The 25,919-nt window shown below is 44.8% G+C and overlaps 1 protein-coding gene across 1 annotated transcript in view; it reads right to left on the bottom strand.

Moving 5' to 3' along the window:
• The window catches only part of DOK2 (docking protein 2), a 58,307-nt gene that overhangs the window by 21,222 nt on the left and 11,166 nt on the right, over positions 1–25,919 (bottom strand). The window contains exon 2 of the mRNA XM_073654056.1: positions 7,080–7,367. Within this exon, the coding sequence (XP_073510157.1) occupies positions 7,080–7,367 (288 nt within the window). The remainder of the gene's footprint in view (positions 1–7,079; positions 7,368–25,919) is intronic.

Below are 25,919 nucleotides of genomic sequence, written 5' to 3'. Positions count from 1 at the left end.
ATCCTGACCTCCCCCTCGGATGCTTCCCTGGCTAAAGTTAGAGAACTCTCTGGTGATATGCCCGGGGTGACGTCTGTAACTAAACACTCTCGATCTTTCCAAAGTTTTAACAGGTTTACATGGCAAAGCTGCTCAGGTTTCCTCCTTCCGGGTTGATACACCCGGTAATTTACCTCCCCCACTTTTTCTCGAATCTCATATGGTCCTTGCCACTTGGCCATGAACTTACTCTCGGCTGTGGGTACCAGTACTAACACCCGATCACCCTTGTTAAAAGTTCTGACTCTGGCTCTTTTATTATATGTGCGCCTCTGAGCTGCCTGGGCATCTAACAGATGCTCTTTCACGATGGGTATGACCGCCGCGATCCGGTCCTGCATACTAGCCACGTGTTCAATTATACTCCTATGCGGAGTTGGCTCTTGTTCCCATGTCTCTTTGGCTACGTCCAACAGACCACTAGGGTGTCTGCCGTACAATAACTCATAGGGAGAGAACCCTGTGGAAGCCTGGGGTACCTCACGGACGGCGAACATCAAATAGGGTAACAACATGTCCCAATCCCTTCCATCCTTAGAAACCACCTTTTTTAACATGGACTTGAGGGTTTTATTGAACCGTTCTACTAGCCCGTCGGTTTGAGGGTGGTACACCGAGGTGCGCAATTGTTTAATTTTTATCAATTTGCATAGTTCCCTTGTCACTTTGGACATAAAGGGGGTCCCCTGATCCGTCAGGATCTCCTTGGGGAGTCCAAGGCGACAGAACATGGCAAACAGCTCCCGTGCAATCAGTTTTGCCGAGGTGTGGCGTAGTGGTATAGCTTCCGGGTACCGAGTGGCATAGTCGACGACTACCAGTATATGTTGGTGTCCACGGGCGGATTTTACAATGGGTCCAACCAAATCCATTGCAATCCGTTCAAAAGGCACCTCTATCACTGGCAGAGTTACCAATGGGCTACGGAAACTTGCAGTGGGTGAGGTCAACTGACATTCGGGGCAGGATTTGCAATACCTTTTGACTTCCGTGTAAACCCCAGGCCAAAAGAACCGCTGTAAGATGTGGTCTAGCGTCTTTTTCACCCCTAAGTGTCCACCCAGCAGGTGTGAGTGTGCCATCTCCAGAATCTCTCGACGGTACGACTGAGGTGCCACTAACTGTTCTACAACCTCGTCCCTGATCTTATCTGTCCTGTAGAGTAACTCACCGTTGATTACCATGCGTGGAAATACAGTATCTGCACCGGGCTGTTGAGCTACGCCATTTATCTCTAACACCCTTTCCCGCGCCTGAGTCAGGGTGGGATCCCGTAGCTGAGCAATCCCAAACGTGCCCCGGGACACTTTCAGCTCGGGGATCGATGGGGTGTCCTCGACCTCTCCTGCCAACACCTCTAAGGGAAACCTATCGGGGTCACACTCTGTCCCTAGGTTGGACACCCCTATGGCAGGTTCCTCGGGCACAGCGTCTGAAATACATTTTACTGGGGGAGAGTGGATTTTGTTTTTCCACAGAGTCCAGAACAGGGGCAAGTCTCTTCCCAACACAGTCCCATAGGGAAGAGTTTTTACCACTCCCACCACATGGCGTGGACAAAACTATCTCTGCAGTTGGGTACTCTCGGAGGTCCCCATGGATACACACAACCCCGACTGGCCGTCCACTGGGGTTGTCTCCTGCCACCAGCGACCCATGTACCAGAGTCACGAGGCTCCCTGAGTCCAGGAGGGCCTCCGTGGGGTACCCATTAACCAGTACCTGGCATAGTTGGAGTTCACTGTCCCGGGATTCGGCGCTCGCTGTGCAGACGGTCTGGGCGTACATTGAGACCCGGCGGCTATATCCGCAGTCCATGGGTTCCGTAGTCAGGGGACAATTAGCAATCACATGTCCCGGCCCCTGACACCGCCAGCACCTAAGGGTGGAGGTACTGTTAGGTCTTATGGCAGTTTGGGAGGGAACCAGTCTCCTGCCGCTCTCACTCCGGGGTTCCCCTTCAGCACGGGCACGGTGCTGACTGTCCCCAGCAGAGGGACGCGACCCCTTTCCCGACTCCTGGGTTGGCAGGGATCGGCGTGATAGCCGAGAGGGGGCGGAGTCTCGAATGAAGTCCTGAGTAGCCGAGTAGCGCTCGACCAAACTGACCACCTGGTCGAGGGTGCCGGGGTCCCCTTGCCCCACCCAACGTTGGATAGCGACTGGCAGAGTCCTCACCAGCCGGTCAACCACCACCCTCTCCACTATCTGGGCTGGGGACAAAGTCTCAGGTTCGAGCCACCTCTTTACCAGCTGCAAGAGGTCATAAGCCTGAGACCGGGCAGGTCGGGTCTCCACATAGGCCCACGAAAACACACGCTGAGCCCTCACATATGTATTGACCCCCAGCCGGGCAAGGATCTCACCTTTGAGCCTCTGGTAGTCCCGGGCGTCCTCCTGACTGAGGTCGAAACAGGCCTTCTGGGCATCGCCAACCAAAAACGGAGCCACCACTTCCGCCCACTGGTCAGCTGGTAGGTTTTCCTGCTCTGCTGTGCGTTCGTAGATGGTAAGGAAGGCTTCCACGTCGTCCTCCGGTCCCATCTTCCTCAACGCTGATCGAACCTTGTCCCGGGCGTCTCGACGTTCCGGGGCTGATGCCGTCGGTGTCTCCCGCAGGGCAGCAATTTGTTGCATCATCAGTTCATTTGTTTTTTGCTGCTGCCATTGGAGATCCTGGTACTGCTCCTGCTGTTGCCGCTGAGTGAGTACCAGCTGCTTAAACAGCTCCTCCATTTTGTCCATGGGGAGGAACTGGAAGGTGGCAGGCCGAATTGTGGTCATGCAGCTGCCGGTGGGGTATGCCTCAGTCACTATGCCCGCATTCTCCACCAAGCTGTAAGGCGGCGGTGTTCACACCATGCAGTAACTGAGGCAGTGACCCAAAACAAGTCCAACATAAACAGCTTTTATTCAGCAACTCACGGTTAAACAGAAAGTCCTCCGGTTCGCAGCCGGGTTAACATGAATCCATAAACAACAGTTGCCGGGGACAACGGCCGCGCCGGGCCTCTCAGAGCCTGACAGGTGCAGAGCCTTCCCAGGCAGTGGTTCAGCCACACACAGTCCTGCTGAGCTTTCCTGCTGTGCTCCTAGCAGGTTGCAACATAGAACAACACTAAACCTTAGTGAAGGAGTTTTAAAGGACCTGGGGCAAGAGCCACTGGAAAATCAGGGTTGGAGGGAGGAGGCCGCCCCACTGCCTCCTGTGACCTCCTCCAAGAAATGAAGGCCCTGCCGGGTTTTACTTAATCTGCCTTAGCCAGGTAGTCTGACCAGGTGATTGCTCACCTTCATTCCTGCATTGCAGCCGCAGCTGTGTCTGTGACTGCAATGCACTCCAATGGATTTAATAGGTCTCTGTACACATTCTGGGGGATATATAACGTCCCTCGTATACGATTCCGGTCACTGCCTCACAAGGGGCAGAGACCTTGATTCCAGTGATGTGTTACTTATTGAGCTACTCGGTGTAGTTTTCATAAATTCATTGTTTTATCTGCTGCAGATCTACTAGTTATCTGAATGCTGAGCTCTGTATAACCCTGTCCACATCATTGGTTTACAACTTTCTGCCTATGCATAGTGTACACAGAAAGCTTTCAGTCAGTGCTGGTCCTTGAGTGATAATCTGCTGATATTAGCATATACATTGCTGATATTGGCAATTACAGTACTTGGCACCTAATGAGTTCATTTTATTTAAGTCCAAGTGGATATTGTCAGACAGTTTTAACTGGGGGCGTGTTCTTCTTCCCCCTGTACGATGCTGACCAATCATAAGCAGGCAGCAACACAGAAGAAAAGAAGAACACGCCCCCACCATAGCATAATGCAGGTTTGTCCTGGTCTAACCTCCTGCATAAAGGTACCGTCACACTTAGCGATGCTACAGCGATCCCGACAACAATACGACCTGGCAGGGATCATTGCTGCGTCACTGTGTGGTCGCTGGTGAGATGTCAAACAGTCAGATCTTCCCAACCACGCAGCAACGATACGGCGACCCGTAGCGACCTGTATAACAATGCAATGCAAATGCACGCCTATGTGTCTCAGTTCTGAGTCGCCAACAAGGTCGTTGGTAAGGTGTCAAACACAGCGATGCATGCTACCCAGCAGGACCTCAACGATCAAAAAATGGTCCAGGCCATTTCAACACGACCAGCGATCTCACAGCAGGGGCCTGGTCGCTGCTACGTGTCAAACGTAGCGAGATCGCTGCTGAGGTCGCTGTTGCGTCACAAAACTTGTGACTCAGCAGCGATCTCGCTTAGTGTGACGGGGGCTTTACTCAATGTGGCGGGTAGCGCACTGCACAGCTATTACTAGTTGCTTGGGAACAGCAGATATAAGTGTGATTATTGTCACACTCAGTAACCAGGGGAGCTGATATGAAAGAGTTAACTTAAAAAAGTTAACTCATTAGGTGCCAAATACTTTGATTGCTAATATCTCAGCAACGATGAGGGAAAATATAAATAAAAAGTTGTATTCCACTCTGCAGCCACTATTATATTGTGTGTTCATTTCACCATGAAAAATTTAGTGAAAGGTACCAATTCCCTGGATAAGTTTTAAGGACTTTCCACCTACCTCTAACTTTGTCATTGGTGCTGATAGGTCCATGTCTTGCTGCAGCCGTGCTACCTCCATACTGACACCCTCATCATCTGCTAACTAACAAACTTGGGAGTTTGCCAGATAAGGACAAGCCTCCCTGACACTCTTCCATTTACTCCCAGCTAGCTGCCTCGTTGTCCTGCTGCTCCATGCTACCATCCCCCCCCACATGTACCCCAGTGAGCAGCAAACTCCTTTCCATACTGTCTATGGATCTCAGTGTTGCCAGCTGTTCATTCAGATCCAGTACCTGGGCTTCCAAAGGTATAACGTGCACACATCTCACACACTGGTATGCACCCTCATACTGCTGTTTAAGGATTTTATACATGCGCCATGATGAATACTGGATGGCATTGTCAATAATGGAGCACAGCTACTGAATCTCAGACCCACTTAGAACAAACCACTCGCAAGCTCAGTTGTCTCTGATCTAATGGATAGAGACTAGTTGCTATGATGTCTCCCATACATAGTACCCATAGACATGAGGGATCCCTGCTCTGATGTCTCTACATAGCATATGTTCAAAAGGAGCGGCAGCATGGAAGACATTATACAGCTGTACTGAGGAATACAGCTGTGAATCCAGCTCTGGGGTGGGATAAACACTTACTAGAAAGTTTCAGTACTGTATTATCTTTCATTCTGCTCCTTCTTTCACCTCCACCCTACCCTCTCTATAGACTCCAATAGGCAGCTGTAATCTGATCCCTCAATCAGTGGACAGTACCTCTTGTCTTGAGCAAGAGGGATTTTAGCTGTTTTTCAGAGTAAACGATCAATTCAGGAGGTGGTTTAGAGGGGAAGAAGTATCTCATAAGTGGAGAAAGAAGTATATTTCTTTGATAAGATATATTACAAATTTGGCTATATTTTCTCATACTATTGATTCTTAAAGTTTGTTGAAACGACAAATATGGATATGATTCCATTATATTTTGATTGATCCCATGTTTTTCTTAGCGCAGAACTTTTTTATGGTTATGGGAAACAACAAGCCTATGGACAAACAAGCGCTTATATTGATTCAGTCTATATGTAGTGTCCATATTCCAAGTACGCAATTTGTAAAAATGACATTTTTACTGTGCAGCAAAATTCAGTGGAGTCATTGATCACAGATATGAGAGATACGCAATGCAATAAATATAAATCTTCCTATGTTATTTCCATAGCTTACTTCTACCAAAGTTATATGTCAATCAGCAATAACATTAACCCTTTACTGAACAGGCAAATTTTTATTTTTCAATTTTCGTTTGTTTTACCTCCCTCTTCCAAGAGCATTAACATTTTTTTTTCATCAATATAACCATATGAGGGCTTGTTTTTTTTCTGAGGATGAGTTCTAATTTTCAATGACACCATTTAATAAACTGAAAAATGGGAAAAAAATTGCAGCTTGGGTGAAATGGTGAATAAATTTAATTTAATCACTGTTTTTGCTAATTTTTACTAAATTCATTGTACTGTAAAAATTACCTGGCAACAGCATCCTTCATGTCAGATTTCAGCGAAACCAATATTCTGCATTTTTTTTTATATACTGTATATTCTGAAGTTTGTTAAAAAAATTGGTTTGTGTCACCATTTTCTGAGCACCGTAACATTCTCATTTTTCCATTGAAGGAGCTATGTAAGGGATTGTGTTTTTTTTACATGGTGAGCTGAAGTATTTATTGGTACTTACAACATTTTGATTTATTTTGATTCAATATTTTGAGAGAATTTGAAGTGACTGAAAAATGGCAATTCAGGTGTTTCAATTTTCTTTTTCTGTAGATCATTTACCGTATGGATTAATGAATTTTATAATTTCATAGATCAGATTTTAACGGATGGCGTAATACCATATAGGGATTTTTTATATATATTTTTTTTATTTGAAAAAGTGTGGGTGATTCAAACTTTTATGTTTTTTATTTATTTTTGTCATATTTTTTAAAACTTTAACTTATTTTGTTAATACCACTAGAGGACTGAACGGGACCAAGTTAAGAGAAGACCAATCTCCAGCTATCATTGCATCCAAGACAAAATCAGGACTCATTGCTGAAGAAGATAAAACCTCCATTCCAAGCTCTATTGCTTCAGACCATCATCCTTCCACATTTGAAACTGCATGAAGTGGCCATCACTAGGGAACGTCACACCTACTCCCCGGATTATGGTGTGAGCTGGCATAATATACACTAGCCGGACCTCTCAGTTTTGGGACATTGACTACCATCTTTGGTCTAGACACTCTGATGGTTACTGACTCGCAGTTAGTACCTGCCTTCTCTGATCTCTGCTCATGACTCTTGGTGTTGTGCAGTCCAGCATTGTAGTGTTTTTCTGTGTACTGTAGGAACTATCTACTGGGCGATGTAAATTATTTTTGTCAATAAGTACCAGCTACTCAGGAAACTCACCTGTGGAAACGCCAAACCGCAGAGGACCCTCACCCAGTTTGGCTGTTCAGGGATCTCACTAGCGATCAGGTAAACCCGCTGTGCCGTCTCGATGCTGAATGCCCGAGTGTCCTTTGGACAACTCTCTCCACAACGATCTGATAAACTCACACATTCGCTGAGCTGTAACAGTTTCCAGCACTCTTGCTTGCGTCCTGTTTCAGGGGGTTGGGTGCCCTCGTACATCTCCAAGCGTGCCAGGCCGCTGGAAGTAGCTTCATATAACAGTGCCCATACTTTCTTCCATTTCTGTGAGAGGGGAAAATAAAACAAAACAAATAATTTAACCAATGTGTAACACATAAAATATGATTAGAGGAGACATTAGTACAATTTCTTATTTAAGGCTAGAGATCACAGCACTACAGTACTGTGTAACTGGAGAAAGGTACTCTCTCCCTGCCTCGGTTTTGCAGACACCTTAGTGTTATGATATACAACAAGTACTAGGGAAAGAAGGGGAAAGCTTTCCCTACAATAAGACTAAGCTGAATCCCTACGATGTAGAGGGCTACCTATTCCTAGCGAATGGACCCGCCTAAGTCCTAGGCTAGTCTGAATGAAGACCTATAGAATAAAGGGAAGGGCTCCCTAAAAAACCTAAGGACTGGAACAAAAATGGGACACCTCCTGACAGAGAAAGTTGTTAAAGAACACAAAAAGATAAACTGACAAAAAGGTACTAGAGGTCCCAAAAGGACCAAACGAACTGACAGACATAGGCACAGAAGCACCTGGCTAGCAAAGCAGTCAAACAACAAGCAATGAGCAAATTTTCTGGGGACTAGGACCTGGGATTACAGGAGACTTTACCTCATTCTGCCTAGATCTCAGCCTCCTATCCACACGAACAGCTAATTGCATGGCATTCTGCAGAGTCTCAGGTGCGGGGAATGCAATTAGCAAATCCTTAACTCTTTCACTCAGTCCAGCAAGAAATAGACATTTCAGAGCAGGATCATTCCATCTGACTTCAGAAGCCCACCTTCTAAAGTGTGTGCAATAAATCTCAGCATCATCTGACCCCTGATTCAAACGCCTGAGTTCTGCCTCAGCAGATGAGATTCGATCAAGATCGTTATATAATAGACTCATAGCAGAAAAAAACTCTTCTACCGATCTCAAGCATGGATCATTAGGTTGAAGAGAAAAGGCCCACCCTTGTGGTTCCTTGCGCAAAAGTGACATAATAAAACCAATGTGCTGTGATTCATTCCCAGAGGACCTTGGTCTCAAATGAAAATATAACAAACAAGCATTTTTAAAGGAAAAAAAATCTTGCTGTTTACCATAAAAAAAATCCATCAGTCCTACCTTGGGTTCCACAAAGTGCTCTCCGGAACAGCTACTCACATGTTGCTGGAGCTCGGCCACCTCCAAAGTCAACCCCTGCAAGCGTCAAGCCAAATCCTGGACGGAAGCCATACTGATCCCCGTATTAATATATATTTTTTTTGGTCTGGACTTACTGTTATGATCTACAACAAGTACTAGGGAAAGAAGGGGAAAGCTTTCCCTATAATAAGACTAAGCTGAATCCCTACGATGTAGCGGGCTACCTGTTCCTAGCGAACGGACTCGCCTAAGTCCTAGGCTAGTCTGAACGAAGACCTATAGAATAAAGGGAAGGGGTCCCTAAAAGAACTAAGGACTGGAACAAAAATGGGACACCTCCTGAACAGAGAAAGTTGTTGCAGAACACAAAAAGATAAACTGACAAAAAGGTGCTAGAGGTCCCAAAAGGACCAAACAAACCGACAGAGATAGGCACAGAAGCACCTGGCTAGCAAAACAGTCAAACAACACTGAAGTCCAGCACAGCCAAAAAGGCGGAGCTGAAATATAAAGGCAGATGGTTACGTGACCGCAAAACACAAGATGGAAAAAACAAACAGGAGGGTTCTAACACTTAGGGCTCGTTCACATATGCAAGGTAGTCAGGTCTCAGCTTCTGTCTTTTTATACAGAAGACAGGAAGAAACTGATCGAGTGACTGACCTTACCAGGGCATATCGCAGCTTGCCGGTAAATTCAATGTTTCACTTATAGAGAAAAAGTTGTAAGCGACTTTGTGAAAATAATAAGTCTTAGTAATTTGCAACTTTTTTATAGGGAAACACTAACAAATGCAAAAATGTTAATGTTAAACGTGGGTGGTTGTGAAATTGTGGAGCAGTAGCCTTCATACCAAACAACTTTGACCTCCTCTAAGGCCGGTTTCACACATCCGTATATTTCTGGTACCAGAAAAAACGGTACTGGAGATATCCATGCCCCATGTGTCCCTGTATCCGTGTGTGTCACACACGTGGCAACCGTGTGCCGCCCGTGTGCCGCATCAGGATCACATGTACTGATGCTTGGGAATCAGTGTACAGTTAGCGCTGTTCCCTTGTGCCAGGTGCTGACCGCTGCCCTCATCATGGTTCCCTGCCGGCGCTGCGATCAGCACCAGCAGGGACAATGATGAGAGTAGTAGTGTCTGCTCCCACAGTGTCCACCTGTAAAAATAAGAATAAAATAAAAAATCCTGGCGTTGTCGTGTTGAAAAATGGCTTTTCGGACACTTTGGAGAAATGACCGCACCAAATGACCAAGTAATAGTAACAGTGATCTGTGCTTTTAATAACTTGATGGCTTTTCCTTCTTGGTGTTGCAACTTCAATGTTGAGGAGTGTATTTTATTTTCAGATTGAGCATTGTGTCAGGGCTTTTTTTTTGTGTTATGAGCTGTAATTTTTATCTTTCACATTTTCAAGTTTTTTTTCTCTTTTTATTCCATTTGGTGAGGCCAAGTGACCAAACAGCAGCTTTTCCCGTTTTCCTTTTCACTATATTGGATAAATATTGTAACATTTTATTAGTTGCGACATTTATGCACACAACAATGATAAATATGTTCATTTTAGTTTTTAGGATTTTTCTTTACTCCACTTTTTCTTTTCTTTTCTTTATTGGGGAGAAAGGTGGTAATTTGTACTTTTTTTTAAACATGTGTAATTTTTGCATTTTTTATTAGTCCATCTAAGGGACTTGAACTTGTGACCAATTGATTTCTTATACAATAATCTCATATACTGTGATTTTGCAGTGTTTTGCTAAAATATGAATCTCCTATGAAGCTAAGTCACAGATATACAAGCATGACACACAGGGGGGCCTCCAGTAGGATCCGCCTTCCATGACAATGCCATTGGCACTTCAAATTCACATTGTGGGATGGCCAATTTGCATCTGAAGGGACACCATACCCCATTTTCAACCTCTTAAATGCTGCTGTCACAATTGACCGTAGCATCTAAGGGGTTTTACTGCTGCGATCGGCACTTGTTAGGGTATGCCAGGTACTGTCCAGGTTAGAAACAAGTATATAATGGCCAGTGTTATATTTTGACAGCACTGCAATCACATGGGCATGTGTGCCTTAGAAATCATGGGGTCAATAACCCGCTAGATTGGAATAATTTGTACCACATATTGGTCCATAAAGTCCAACACCTGGTAGGAACTTGGGAACCAAGGGTGGTGAATTGATTAAGCTAGGCAGGGGTCTTGCTTAGTACTATGGACCAGAACATGAAAGTACCAGAGGGTTACATTTGTGAGGTGCATTGGGGAGTATGTAAACTGCAGATGAGTAGTGGTTGAGGTTATTAGTACATTTATACAGAAAATGGTGAATAATCAAGAATTGCAATGGTTGTGACTCCAGTGTCTCACTATAAAACTCCACCCGGATGCCCATGTTCTTGCCATATACGCCATAGTTGATGAATGTAGCCTCTCGCTGCTTCGTGGATTAGGCTTCCTTTGTCAAACAACTAAACACCAATGTACAAGAGAAATTATGGAGTACAACTGTTTTTTACTGTTTGGCTGAGATCTGTCTTAGTACCTTAAAAAAATGAGATGCAGACTTATTTGTCTAGCTCCAATTCCTCTGGTAGGCTAATGATCTCGCGTATGGGTTTCTGACTGCTTCATACCGCCTCTACATGCATGTAACGATTCTCGCCTACAATCTACGTCTTCCTGTAAATGACGCAGTCCATGATCTTCTGAGACCTACCGTATGTGTGTCTTTAGCACTCATACAATATCATGGTCAGACTCTGAGGACTGTAAAACTGTTCCAAAAGGACCCAAGAGATTTCAGGCACAGATGTGACGTTCCTCACTACTCATGATAATTATATGTTTTATTTTAGAACTGTCGAAAAACCCTTTTTATATGCCTGTTGATGGTCATATCAAGTTTTATAGCCTGCGCTGAAAGCTGAAAAGTTGTGAATGTACAGTACCAGGCGAAAGTTTTAGGCATGTGTGAAAAAAAATTCTACAAAGTAAGAATACTTTCAAAAATATAAGTGTTCATGATTTATTTTTAGCAATTAACAAAATGCACAGTGAATGAATAAAAGTGAAAATTAAATCACATTGATATTTGGTGTGACCGCAGTTTACATTCAAAACAGCATCAGTTCTTCTAGGTACACTTGTACTTTCAGTTTTGAAGAAACTCGGCAGGGAGATTGTTCCAAACATCTTGGAGAACTAACCACAGATCTTCTGTGGGCGTCGCTTGTGCAAATCCTTCTTGTGCAAATCCTTCTGTCTTCTGTAATGCCAGACAGACTCGATGATGTTGAGATCAGGACTCTGTGGGGGCCGTATCAACACTTTCAGGACCTCTTGTTCTTTTTAATAGTGAAGATAGTCATTAATGACATTGGCTGGATGTTTGGTGTCGTTTTCCTGCTGAATAATAAATACCATCTCACAGATGGTATTATATGATGGATCAGTATCTGCCAGTATTTCTAAGCATTGAAGATACCATTAATCCTGATAAAATCCCCATCTCCATTTACTAAAATGCGGCCCCAAACTTTCAGGACCCTCCACCATGCTTCACTGTGCTTGTAGAACCTCATTATAGTGCCGCTCTCCAACCCTTCAGTGAACAAACTGCCTTCTTTTACAGCCAAATATTTCACATTTTGTCTCATCATCTCATAATTCCAGAGAACAGGCTGCCATTTTTCTGCACCCCAGTTCCTATGTTTTGTGCTTAGTTGAATCAATTGGCCTTGTTTCCATGTTTTCTTGGCCTCAACTCTTCCACGAAGACCACTTCTGGTCAGACTTCTCCTAACAATAGACGGATGTCACTGGGTCCCACTGGTTGCTGCCATTTCTGATCTGATGCCACTGCTGGGCATCTTCCGATTTCTAAGGAAAGTAAGGATGATGTGTCTTTCATCCGCTGCACCTTTCCAATAACTGTGTCTACAGTCCTTAACAAAGCTCATTTCTTGGTGTTCTCAATGCTGAGAAATACAGACAGATACGTATCCATCATGTAATACCATCAGGGAGGCGTCTGATTGGCTCCAAATTTATTCTGCAGCAGGACAACGATCCCAAACATACAGCCAATGTCATTAACATTTTAGCATAAAGAAGAGCAAGGAGTCCTGGCAGTGATGATACGGCCCCCACAGAGCCCTGATCTCACATCAACTAGTCTGTCTGGAATTACATGAAGAGACAGTAGGATTTCCACAAGCCAACACCACAGAAGATCTGTGGTTAGTTCTACAAGATGTTTAGAACAACCTTCTAGCTCAGTTCCAAGTAGAAAGACTAAACAAAATTTAAAATGTAATTGAAAAAGTAAAAGAATACATAGAAGTTTGAATCACCTCACTCTATGAAAAAAGGCATGTAATCATATTTAGTATATTACTGTCTGTAACAACCTGATAAATACAGTAAATGTAAAAAAAAAATTGACACATCAGAATTGCCATTTTTGAACCATTGAACTAACCCAAAAATGCAACAAAAAGTAATTAAAACATTATATGAAAAAATAAAAACTGCAGCTTGACAAGGATAAAAACAAGCCCTTATATAGATAAAGACAAGCCCATATATAGCTACATCAACAAAAACTGAAAAAGTTCTGACTCTCAGAAAATGGCAACACAAACCACATTTTTTATTTTACAAAGTTCTGATTTTTCTACTATGGTACAATTTAAAGAAATTATAAACAAAATTGGTATCGGCGTTATCGTACTGAACAGCAGGGCCAGCGCCACCACCCGGCGCACCTGGGCAAGTGGCGAGGCCCTGGACAAATGGGGGGGGGGTCCACTTGTTGTCGGCAGGGGCGTAACTACCGCGGTCACAGCAGTCGCCGCTGTGAGCACCTGGGCCGGCAGATGAGGGGCCCACCGACGCCAGCAAATAGTTTAGCTAGATGTGTGTACTCGGATGCACATTCAGCTGAAGTGTACTGCAGCGCACAGACCCATCGGGTCCGTGCACGGCAATAGGTGCTGCCGGCCAATCAGAGGCCAGCAGCTGACGTCGCCATCCACTTGACCAGGGTTGCATGACAGTGGCATCGTATGCTCCCGTCGCTTGGACGCTGAAGTCAGCTGCCAGCTTCAGAAGAGGACAACATGCGGCGGGGGAGTGGATGGAAGGCGAGTATTTTTCTTTCCTTTTTTTAAATCAATGAGTACACGGTGGCTATACTACTACACCGATGACTATGGGCTGTGCATTATACTACATGGATGATTATGGGCTGGGCTGTGAATTATACTACATGGATGACTATGGGCTGTGCATTATACTACATGGATGACTATGGGCTGTGCATTATACTACATGGATGACTATGGGCTGTGCATTATACTACATGGATGACTATGGGCTGTGCATTATACTATATGAAGGACTATGGGCTGTGCATTATATTATATGAAGGATATGAGCTGTGTATTATACTAATATTTGTAATGCACGCGCCCGGACTGACTGGCGTGTGCGTGATTAGTGATTCCACTGTGCCATGAACCGGAGAGTGCCTGGAGGGGCGTAACTAAGTATCTGCCCGATCCGACCAAGGTCGCACGACGGCATACGACGCCAGTGCACCAGGGAGGAACCGAGCAGAGGGACCAGGTGCCACTCCAGGTCAGACCCCGAACACGGCTGTTGACCCACACCGGGGAATACAGGAACAGGCAGGCTAGAGCGCAGGCTGGGTAGGGTCCAGTACAGACTGGGAGACGGGTTCAGAGCCGCAGATGCGGTAATCAAGCAGAGCAAAGCGAAACCGCAGGTGCGGTAGACAAGGCTGAGCAGAGAAACACCGCAGACGCGGTAGACAAGGCTGAGCAGAGCGAAACCGCAGACGCGGTAGACAAGGCTGAGCAGAGCAAAACCGCAGACGCGGTGGACAAGGCTGAGCAGAGCAAAACCGCAGACACGGTGGACAGGGCTGAGCAGAGCAAAACCGCAAGTGCGGTGGACAAGGCTGAGCGGGCAGGAACCGCCGAAGCGGTAAGTAAGACAGGACAGAGATAAATCGCCGAAGCGGTAAACAAAGACAAAGCAAAGGGGACAGGGCTCTGTACACACGGAACAGACTGGAAAAGAAAGGCAGAACCAGATACACACAAGGTACTTGCAAAGAAGTAGCGAAAGGACTCGAACTCACAAACGGAAGTACAATGACAACGAGTAGAAGTTAGGTGCAGCTTCAGACTCTACAGAAAAAGGGAGCAAACTGACATAAAGACAAAACAGATAAGAAGCTAGGAGACAGTCCAGACAAGAACAGTTACTGCAACAAAATGCAGGAACGAGCCTAGGTAAAGCCAAGTGCTGGTTCAGACACTGCAAAAAAAGGGAACAAACGGACATAAAGACAAACCAGGTAGGAAGCTAGGAGACAGTTCAGACAGGAACTGTACTGCAACAAATACAGGAGCGAGTCTGGGTATGTGGCCCCCAGAGGGCGGGACGAACAGGCCAAGAGCGTGTTCACACGGGCCTGGAAATACAGCCTCCAGGAAAGGCAGAAAGACAGCTGGCTAGAGTACACAAACAGGACACAGTTCAGACACGGGAACTGATACCGCAAGGCAGGAAACATAGACAGGACCTGGCACATCAGTGACTAGAAGCCAACTGACAGAACAAGATGCTCAGGCATGGATTCCAAGGAGGAGCTGGTTTAAATACCAGGTGACAGACAGCAATAGGCTGAGGACGCATCAGGGGTGTGTCTTCAGCAGCCACAAGAAACAGGAAGTTCGGCGGGCGTCGCCCTAAGAAGCCAGAGCAGAGCAAAGTAGACAGTATGGAAAGAAGCCAGAGTGGCAGTCTGGACTGGAAATCAAGTGCGCGCTCTTGCACAGTGGGAGATGGACCACTATGCAAGGACACCGCCAGGTATGTTACAATATTGAGGACAAAGGGCTGCGCATTATATATGGAGGTAAAATAAAATCAGCACTGAAAATCTCAATAGCACTGGTATATAATTACCTGCAACACAGTATATTACAAACCGGTACTCCAGGATCTCGGGTGCAAACCTGGAGAAAACAGTTGCCAGACAAGTTTTTTGTACATGGACTTATATATGGAGGTGCATTATGCTATATGGAGGACTATGGGCTATGCATTACCATAATGACCATGTTGCCCCATTATTATTACCGTAATTAAAGCAAAACCCAAGAAAGCAATAGTCAGAATTCAGCAAACTGGTGTAAATGGTTTAATTTAAAATGACACCTTGTTACAACTTGTTTCGACACTTGTAAAAAGAGGAGGAAAACTAACGATAGCATTAAAATGAAAATTGTCCCATGAGCAAGAAAAGTCACATAATTAGAGTGCAATCACATTGTCACTTGATGTCAGTATTAATACACCTTTAACCAAATAGGTCAACGTTGTGGAGGAATATAGGTCAGGTTTATAAAAAAAATAAAGTATCCCAGGAAAATTACGGTCACTTTCAGGGACATGGATGCAATATTTTCAGGCACGTAGGTATCGGTTGCAGCTCTGGAGCCTGAGCTTACTGCCTCTTACAGCTATCAAGAAGTCGTGTCTTTCTTGCACTGCCCCGACTCATGCCAGATCATTAGTTTACAGTTTGTTGATTTCTGGAGGGGTGGAGAGTGCCTATCCCTTTCATTCAGACATGAGAGAGGAAATTGGGTCGGAATCTTCCTTCCAATGGATTATTGTTAGAACAGCGCTGGCGCCCCTGCACGTGTCCCCTTCTTTCCCCCTGCAGGGACGCTGGCGTCTTCACTTACCCATCCTCGCTCCTCTGGCATCTCTCTCCTTCCAGGGCCTGTGCACAGTGCGCAAGTCTCCTGGGAGAATGCTTAGGGTGCATACTCCCTGCTTCGTAAAGGTGTCGCGCGCCCACATCGGAAAATGTTCCCAGCCAATGGCTGGGAGACATTAGTTATTTAAGGCACCTTCCCCAAAGGAGAGCTGCCTTAGCAACTTCAGTATCCTTTGTGTTACCTGTTTCCAAGGTTCCTTTACCTGTGTTCTCTGAATCCGATTCTGTTTGTACCTAATCCTGCCTGCCCTCTCTGAACCTGATCCAGTCTGCCCTGCCTGTACCTGATCCCGCCTGCCCTGTCTGAACTGGTTCCTGACCGTCCTGCTGTTTCCTGCTTCCAAGTCCGTCCTACATCTACCAAGTCCAAATCCTGATTCGCCTTGTCCACACCTATACCGCTAGCCTCACCAGTCCAGTCGGAACCTGGACCTGTGATCCTGTACCTGAGGCCCTCCCGTGTTCCTGAACTACCCTGTCTGTTCCTGTACATCTTCTGTCTACCTACCACACGTCCTCGTGTATTCCAGTCCCCGGTTGGTCCTGCGTCCTGCCCCTTTGGGGGTCAACTGCCAAAGCTCCGGGATCTGTCCTGGAGTACACCTGGGGTCCATCTGGGTTTAAGTCTAACCACACCATCAGGAGCTCCAGTGACAAACCCTCCAGTGAGCCCTGCAGGCTCTCCCTGGACCGTGGCACAGTGGTTCCACAACCACGTGAGTAACAATTATGGAATTATGACCTGGAATATTATGCAGTGGGCGGAAGTCCTGGCGCCATACTTAACGGGGGAGCCACAAAAGGCCTACTATGATTTGGCCTTACAGGACGCCAAAGAATATGAAAAATTGAAAACAGAAATTTTGCCGCTCTTGGGGGTGACATTGTCTGTCAGGGCGCAATGGATCCACTGCTAGGCATATCACCATGACAAACCCCCTCGCTCCCAAATGTTTGATCTGCTGCACCTCATCCAAAAGTGGTTACAGCTGGAATCCTCTACCCCAGCACAGATGATGAGCGAGTTGTAATGGACTGGTTCGTGCACTCTCTTCCGAGTCCGATTCAGACTTGGGTTGCCCAGGGAAATCCCTGGAACACTGATGATTTGGTTGGACTGGTCGAAAGGTATCAGGCGGTCGACAGGCCCACGGGGAGGCAACCCATTCCATACTGGGGGGCCGGAGGTTAAAAAGGAGGTGGGGCATCCAAAGTCCAAGCGGGCAGCAGAGGTCATGCCAAGGCCCTCATCTAGGACCTCATTTGTTGGAGATGTCACAGCCCAGGTTATATAGCTGCCAATTGTCCCCTGACCACCGAGTGTTCATTCTACGCATATCCAGCTTGCAGTGTGGACTGTCCACCTGGCAAGGGGCCCCAAAATTGTCCTGTAAAAGTGAATGGCCTGCAAATGACTGGACTACTAGACTCAGGCAGTTTGGTGACCCTTGTGAGGGCCACATTCCCTCTCCACTTGATCCCTGGGAAGAAGGTGGGCGTCCTCTGCTTTCACGAGGATGCTAAAGACTATCCGTTAGCCAGAGTGGTCATTGAGATGGCCCTAGGTACTGAGTCCCATGAGGTTGGCATGGTCCAGGATTTGTTGTATCCAATTATCATAGGTCGGGACTTTGTGTTGTTTTGGGACTTGTGGGGGAGGAGCGGAGACCTCAATTGCTCTAGTAAGAAACAGGTTGTCCCTAAAAATGTCCCACCAACCCCAGAGTCTGACGAGTTTCCCTTCTGTGTTATGAGTGAAGAGTAGAAGATAGTATCCCCCGAGGCTGACATTCCTGAGATAGAGGTGACCAGAAAAAAATTTGGGTTCACCCAACATAGGGACCCAACTCTAAAAGAGGCATTCAATAATGTAACCATTATAAATGGCATAACACAGGAGTCGGGGTCTCACACCAGGTTTCCCTATTTCATGTTGAGTGGAGGCTTATTATACCAGGTTCCTAAGATGAGGGAAGAGATCATGGAGCAATTATTGGTACCAAGGGCCCTATAGACAAAGGGTGTTGGAAAGGGCCAATTCACATGTCTTGGGTGGCCATCTGTGGGTAGACAAAACTCAAGAACGGGTCATGCAGAGGTACTATTGGCCCAGATTGCAAGTCCTGTCCCACCTGCCAGTAAACCGCTACCACCTCTCCCTTCCAAAATCCTCTCGTGCCACTTTCCATCAAGGCAGGGCAACAGAGAAACCAAGTTGAAACTCCATGTGGGTTGGACAGACCAGAAGGTGACACTAAGGGTGTCACCGTGGCAGAGACCCGGTCACTGGCCCAGAAACAACAGTGCCGAGAACTGCTGCAGCGGAACCAGGATCTGTTTTCAGAGTTGCCAAGATGTACACAGGTTGATGAACATGGAATCCTGACAGAACCACATGTACAGGTGAACTAACAGCCGTATAGAATCCTCGAAGCCTACCACGAGGTGTTTTTGAAGGAAGGGGCTAAATTTGATGCGTATTCGATACCCCGCGATGATGAACTCATATCGAAGCTAGGGTCAGCAAAATACATCACCGCCCTGGACCTAAAGAAAGGTTACTGGCAAATCCTCCTCTCTCCAAGTGCCAAGAAGAAGACTACCTCTTTTACACCTGACGGTTGTTCCAGTATACCAGAAGCCCATTTTGCCTGCAAAGAGACCCAGCTACCTTCCGGAGGGCCATAGACCGGGTCTTAGCTCCTCACTAAAAGTACGCCGCAGCTTACCTCGACGATATTGCGATATTCAGCCCGGATTGGGGAAGTCATCTGCAGAAGATCCAGGCCATGCTGGATGCGCTGAGGAGAGTGAAAATTGTGGCATCGGGAAAAAGAAGGGAAAATACCTGGACTGCGTCATTGGAAGAAGCAAAGTAAAGCCTCAAGTGAATAAGGTGGAGGCAGTCCAAAATTGTCTAAAACCGGTCTCCAAGGAACAGTTTCGGTCATTTCTGGGAATGGTGAGACACCATCAGCCAGGTATCCCGAATTTCATCATGATAGCCGCACCCATCATAGACCTTCTTAAAGGCACAAAGAAGTCAATGGCCAAATGGCCTCTTGAAGCAGAGATGGCATTCCAAGAGTTGAAACTCAGGGCTCCAGGTCTTCATCTTTCATGTGGAACACAGGCCTGGGAAGCTGCACGGTAATGCAGAAACCCAGTTTAGACTTCCATGTTTGGTGACTGAAGGTGCCAAAACCTGCAGCTTTGGGCAGAGGGGGGGTTATATGACAAAGTCACTGGAAAGCTAAACCTTGGGTTGTTTGTTCCTGAAGGGGGTGATTACCTGTAGCAACAAGGACTGTGCCATACATTATGTTTTGTTTTTCCTAATAGACCGGGAAGGCCGTGTTTGTTTTTGCTAATATTGCTTTGGTTTATGCAGCACTCTTAATAAACCACAGAAGATTTAAAGAGACAGGGTTCCTGTGTCTACCTCTATGTGCAACCAAGTGAATCGATCTACCACACCATGCAGGAACACGGTCTGATCATACCACATATTCTTGGCAGGGGAGGATGCAAAATAGTATACTGATATTACAGCAGGGGATTGCAGCTGATTCTTTTTGTAAGGTAAAACATTTCGCTGCCTGTTTTTAAGCAATGTTTTACTTCAAAAAGAATAATCTGTGATCCCGTGCTGTAATGTCTGTATACTGTATACTAACCCCCCCCCCTCCTTGCCCAGGAGCTGTGGTTTGATCAAACCATGTCCCTGCACTGTCAGACACAGCCATTACACAGTACACAGCAGGGGCACATTTATAAGATTATCTCAGCACAGGAACATTTTATTTAAACACATCCAATTGTGGAACTTAGTATTCCAAGATCTATTGATTAAAATCAACTTTTGTTCGTGGGAAAACCCCTGTAATTACAAAGTTTCTTCTATCCATTACAATGCTAATGAGAGACTGTATACTGATGGCATCTGATTTTGTGAACAGCCCCATAGACTATAATGAGAGACACAGACAGAGCTCGGACGTGAAAAACAGACATCTTAATGAAGCCTAAAATCAAGAAGGGCTTTTTAAGACACTTTCGCCTTAATGGCCCTTTCAGGCGTCAGTTTTTTGTGTATGCGTTCTATCAGTGTTTATCACTAGCCCTCGCATCTATGACAGTCTATGGGGCTCTTCACATGTCCATATTTTTTTGTGGACTGAGTGATCTGTGCAAAATTGCAGAGATATGGCCAATATTGTTCTGAGTGTTGATTAAACTTGGCAATACAAGTCTAGGGATCTGTGAGGAGCTGCCCACTTTCTAAAGACTATGATACTTTTCCAGCAACGGACCACCATTTTTGTCAATATTATTATTGTGTTTTATTAGTGATTTCCTTTTTATGTTTTATATAGTTCTGCTTACTTGTCAGTATGTAAGATTCACTTGTAAAATGTCCAGCATCCCACTAATCTGTATCTCAGGAGTATCTAACCATTGTTCCAACAGTCAATAATCTCATTATGTGTGTGTAGATTGTAGACACAGTGGAGCTGTCACCACAGGGGGTCTTACATGCAGTCTCAGATGAAGGCTTCTAGAATATCCTTCATTGTTTTTAGCTAACAGTAAATGCTTAATGGGGAGGGTGTAATCACTTCTGACCTGGGAGGGGACTGATCCCAGTGGGAGAAAGGACAGACATGTTTTAGTCAGAGTTGTGTGGAAGGATTGAAGGAAGAGGATGGAGACCGTGGACTTGGAAGGATGGATTGATAAACATGTTACCATTATGGATTATGTCGTTTGGATTTACACTTTCTTAAAAGGACGGCTGCTACTGGATACCTGGGCTTTCATCGTTTTATCTGCCATCTAGAGGATCATGGACTGTGGCTACAGACTATACTGGCTGGAGATACGAAATCTGTGGGCCAACCAAAAGTTGGGAGACAGTGAGTATGGCCTTATACAAAGCCAGTGGAACTACTGAACCCAGATTGGGAACTGGAGGACTGAGAGAACTGTATTTTGGCCATTTACCTGGAATTGCTTTATTACTATGGCTGTGATCAATAAAATATTGTTGCATTGTTAACCTGCCTAGGTGATTACTTACAACCCGCAATCTCAGATCTTTACAAGTATCTATGAAAAAATCAGACACCACTGTTATGATATATAATTGCTGTCCGGTTTTCTCTGACTATTAGATAAGAGAAGGTAGAGAAACTTTTTTCTTTTTTTCACATACGAGAAAAACTGATGAAACTCGGATAACACTCTGACGAAACTATGATAAAAATCACTAATGAAATTCGGTCTGTTTTTCTTGTATGTGAAAAAAACTGACATCTTTTTTTCCACTTATGTGAAAAACTTAAATCAGACTTAGACCAGAGTTTGGTCCAAGTGTCACCAGTTTTTCTCCTATGTGGAGAAATAAAAAAAAAAATCTACACCTTCTCTTATGTGATAAGCTGTGAAAATCGAACCAACCTCACTTGGTCCAATTTTTTCAGACCCAAAGCCTTGTATTGCTGATTTTGATCCATCCAACCATTGGATCAAAATCAGACATGTCTCTGCAATTTTCCGCTGAACACTCGGTTCGCGTAAAATCTGAGACAGCCTTCCATAGACCTAGTCACAAACCCAGCTCTGCTACATTGCTGGGCTCTTTGCTATACTGCTGGTCAATTTTATTTAGCATTTTGTGATACACTCAGCTCTGCTATCTCACCGAGTCAACTCTGTCATATTGCTGCGCTGCTCAGCTCTGCATTACCCGATCCTCATTGCGGAGTCTACTCTGCTTCTTTGAATCCCATTTGCTCCTCCTGTTGCTCTTCTGCCAGAACACCTTCAATTGTTCCATCTGGATCTCCCTGCTGCACCAACCTCATTTGTCTGTGTTGCAGAGCAACTGCTCATCAAGACCAAGGGCTTCAAGAATCCACCTCACCAAAAGGGACATGACACAGATCTTCTCCCACATTCCTTACATGGATTTCTGATGGTACTCTACCATTCTCCTTGTGACACTAGATATTGTTATGAGATGGATCAATGAAAGCCCTTGATCTGGATGAGCAGTTGTAATGCAGCACGGACAGTTTACGGTGTTGCAGCAGTGTGTTCTAGTTGTTGCAGCTGTAGAGACTGGACGACGACCAGAGGAATAGATTAGTTAGCAGAATCAATCTAGAGTGAGACAAAGCAGGGTATGTAATGGAGTATTATGCAGCATGTGTAAGAGGTATAGCAGAGCCCAGAGATGTAGCAGAGCTGGGTATGCCAGGAGACCCAATGTAGGGAATATCAGCAGAGTTGCGCAAAGTAGCAGAGCCCAGCAATGTAGCAGAACTGGGTATATCAGGTGGCACAATTTGATGATGATAGGCAGTAACTACCATCTGAGCCGGCCTGCCAGGCCTGGAATTGTGATATCAGTGGATCACACCAGGTTAGCATGCTACCCTGAAGGCGGTCGAAACACAATGAAAGCAAAGAGGCTGCAGCTGGAGCTGGGACAGGTGAGTAACAGATGTACTTTGACAATTTTTTAGGATAACCTTACCTTCTATCCCCATTTTCTTTCTTCTATCATTCCTACCTTTCTTTTTGCTATTTTCTATTTCTTAAAGTTAAATATCTAAAATATTAATTACTTTGGATACATTATTACATCTTTCCTAGATAATCTATATGAGAATTTCCAACGTGTTCTTTGCATAGCTTACATGTCAATATTCCTACATTCATTCATGTACCAAGACTGAAATAATTACTTTCTCTGTTTCCTTTAAAAACAGATTATTCAACCATATCAAAAAATAATCCCAAAAGAATTAAATTATTTAGTAATTAAAGAGAACCTGTCATGAAATCAAAAGTAGCCAGTCTTTGCTCCTATTTTATTCCCGCTGCTCTCCTAAGTATTCTGGTTTTTATTTATTTTAAATTTGCCGTATGGTTCCAGAGTTATGGGTCTTTTTATTTACTGCTCATTTTTATGGTCTTTACCAAGGGGAGGTGTTGCTTACAGGGTAATTATGCAGAACATCCTAAAGACACGCCCCAGAGGATCCTGTGAGTCACATCCTTTAGTAAAGACTCTAAAAATCAGCACTAAATAAAAAGGTCCATATTTCTGGAACTAAATGGAGGATATAAAAGAAATGAAAAACGGAATACTCCACGGAGCGGCGGGAATAAAATAAGAAAAAAAACTAATCACTTTTGACCTGGTGACAGGTCTTTTAAGTAATTTTTTTATTGCTTTAAACACATTTCCTACTTTTAGCCCCTTTTTTGAAAAATAATGAAAACACCTTTTATAAAAGAATATAACTACCATACGTCCTGGTGACATGCATAGTATTCTTGAAGATTATAATGAAATTCCGATACAGAAATGCCGCAACTGAGGAAGTGAAGAATCTGCACGAGTAGGAGCTGCTGACATTGTTGGGGAAGTAGTCCTTACGTAATTCACATGCTCTATCTCCCATCTACTCAGACCCCTGGCCCAGTCGGCACAAACATGATTGTTAGTTCCTTTCTGAAAGTAAAGCTAAAAAAAAAACAGTGGCCATGATTAATAAAATAAGTGGTGTCCACAAGTAGGGGCTTACCATGACGGGTTTTGGGCTGAAGCTGAACTTCTGTTTAATCTGCAGGTCACTGCAAATAACTTGGCCAAAGTGAATTTACTTTGCCATTTCCCTTTCTCTCCTCTGAATTTTCATGATCTTTTACAAGTATTAAGCTGAGCACTGCAAGACATGGCTATAAAAATATAGATTATTTTTTATTAATCCTATTTTTTCCTTGTAACTGGGCGTAGTGGTAGAACCAATATTTTTCTTTTGTCCTTGTGCATGTTGTGAAATCTAATGACAGATATCAATTAAGAACTTTAGTTTCATATAAAGGGTATGCCCACGTTTGGAGTGTTGTTCTATGACTGTTGCTTGGTGTTTCGGCTGCGTGCAAGTCCTCATCCTCTCCGATTTCGCTTTCCTTCGTTTTCTACCTGGTGTTCCTCTCTGTTGTCTGTGAGTGCATATTTGTATGATTGGTATTTTAATTTATCCCTGTACGTCCTCCCTTGTTAGTCTGGTTGTGTATATTAATACACTATTACTCCCCACTTCCCTGGGTGGAGGAGGGGGACAGATATAGGACTGATTCAGGAGTTCAGCAAGGTACGTGGCCACAGCATCTTCACCATTAGAAGTAATCCAGGGAGCAGGGATAGCTAGGGCACCCCTAGCATTAGGGACAAAACAGGAGCCCCTGGCCCCGGGTAATCCGACAACAGTGTTGTGACACAGACGTTCCTGATTCATTAAGAGTCGTACGCCTCTCAATGAATCTGGAGTGTCTGAAAGTTTGAGACCAAACAATCACAGAAAAAATGGTGTTATTGTAGTACATCCGATTTGAAGAAATTCACCATGTTAGTTGTATTTCTAACCAATAATAAAATATATACAATAGCACTAGCACCTTAAGTATATTTCTTCTGTTCCCTCTCACTGATAGGGCCTAATAGAGCCAGAAGGGACAGCTGCCAACGAGCAGGGGCGCCATTTGCGTAGGACTAGGGTGCCAACTTCTGCTGGTAGGTAGGGGTAACAGTGAGGGTATTGATAGAGACATGAGTATGGCCCTATAAGTTGTTATCACCATTGTATGTGTTTTTCCTTTTGTATATGTTCATGATTTCGTTACATAATTTTTAAAGGTTAGTAAAAGTTATATTTCATTATCGGTTAGAAGAACAACTAACACGGTGAGCGTCTGAAAGTGGCGTCTGCCTCTGTCAGACATTGGAGTAAGATTTATGGCGTAAGGAAAGCCACCGCTCATCATAAATTTGTTGAGCGGGGGCTGCTACACCCCCATCCTGCTTACAGGACAGAACTTTGTGGGAGCTGGGCGAAAATGGCATGAAAACTACAGAAGTTGAAAAATTTTAGCGCAGCCTTGAGTTGCGTCAACATTTTGCAACTTTTCAAAGCTTTTAAAAACTTTGATGAATGAGGCCCATTGTTTCTACAGCAGCACAGAAACCAAACGGAATAGCAGCTCTGCAGGGTCATAAAGCAGCTTGATGTGGGGTGATCCATCCTTCACAAGATTTTCACTCTACACAATATTACCAAACAGAACAAAGGTAAGCCAACCAAAAGAGTCCTCTGTAGCTGGAAATTCTAAATTGCTACTAATATCTGTCATTGTTCCCTATATTATATTCTTGTAAAATAATTAGAACAGTAGCAGCCACATCTGATGCCATACACCCGTCTGCATAATTTAGAGAGAGGAAGTGAAAACTGATGCGTCAGTGATCACATTATAAATAACTGAAATTTGCAGAATGATGTAAAGAAGCAGGAATATGAGGTACCGGAGGTGTCACCGCTTGTTTCACTGGTCACGGGCACAGTGCCTTATGTATAGGGGCGATAGAAAGAAATGGCTCCACACATGGTGGAACGGTCGAGCACTAATATGCCAATACAGGGAACCACCTCCTTTGGTCTAGCGCCTCAGATGCCTCGGTGATTAGTAACCATGGCATTTAAAAGGTTAAATGGCCAGTATCGGAGGTTTCTCCTTGAGTCTGGCCTGGTGTTACTGCTCAGTTCAGCCACAAA

The sequence above is a fragment of the Phyllobates terribilis genome, unplaced genomic scaffold (genome assembly GCF_046119375.1).
Source record: "Phyllobates terribilis strain yellow unplaced genomic scaffold, ASM4611937v1 Scaffold_11__3_contigs__length_659146591, whole genome shotgun sequence".
Lineage (NCBI taxonomy): Eukaryota > Metazoa > Chordata > Amphibia > Anura > Dendrobatidae > Phyllobates > Phyllobates terribilis.
This window is presented reverse-complemented; position numbering and strand designations above follow the sequence as displayed.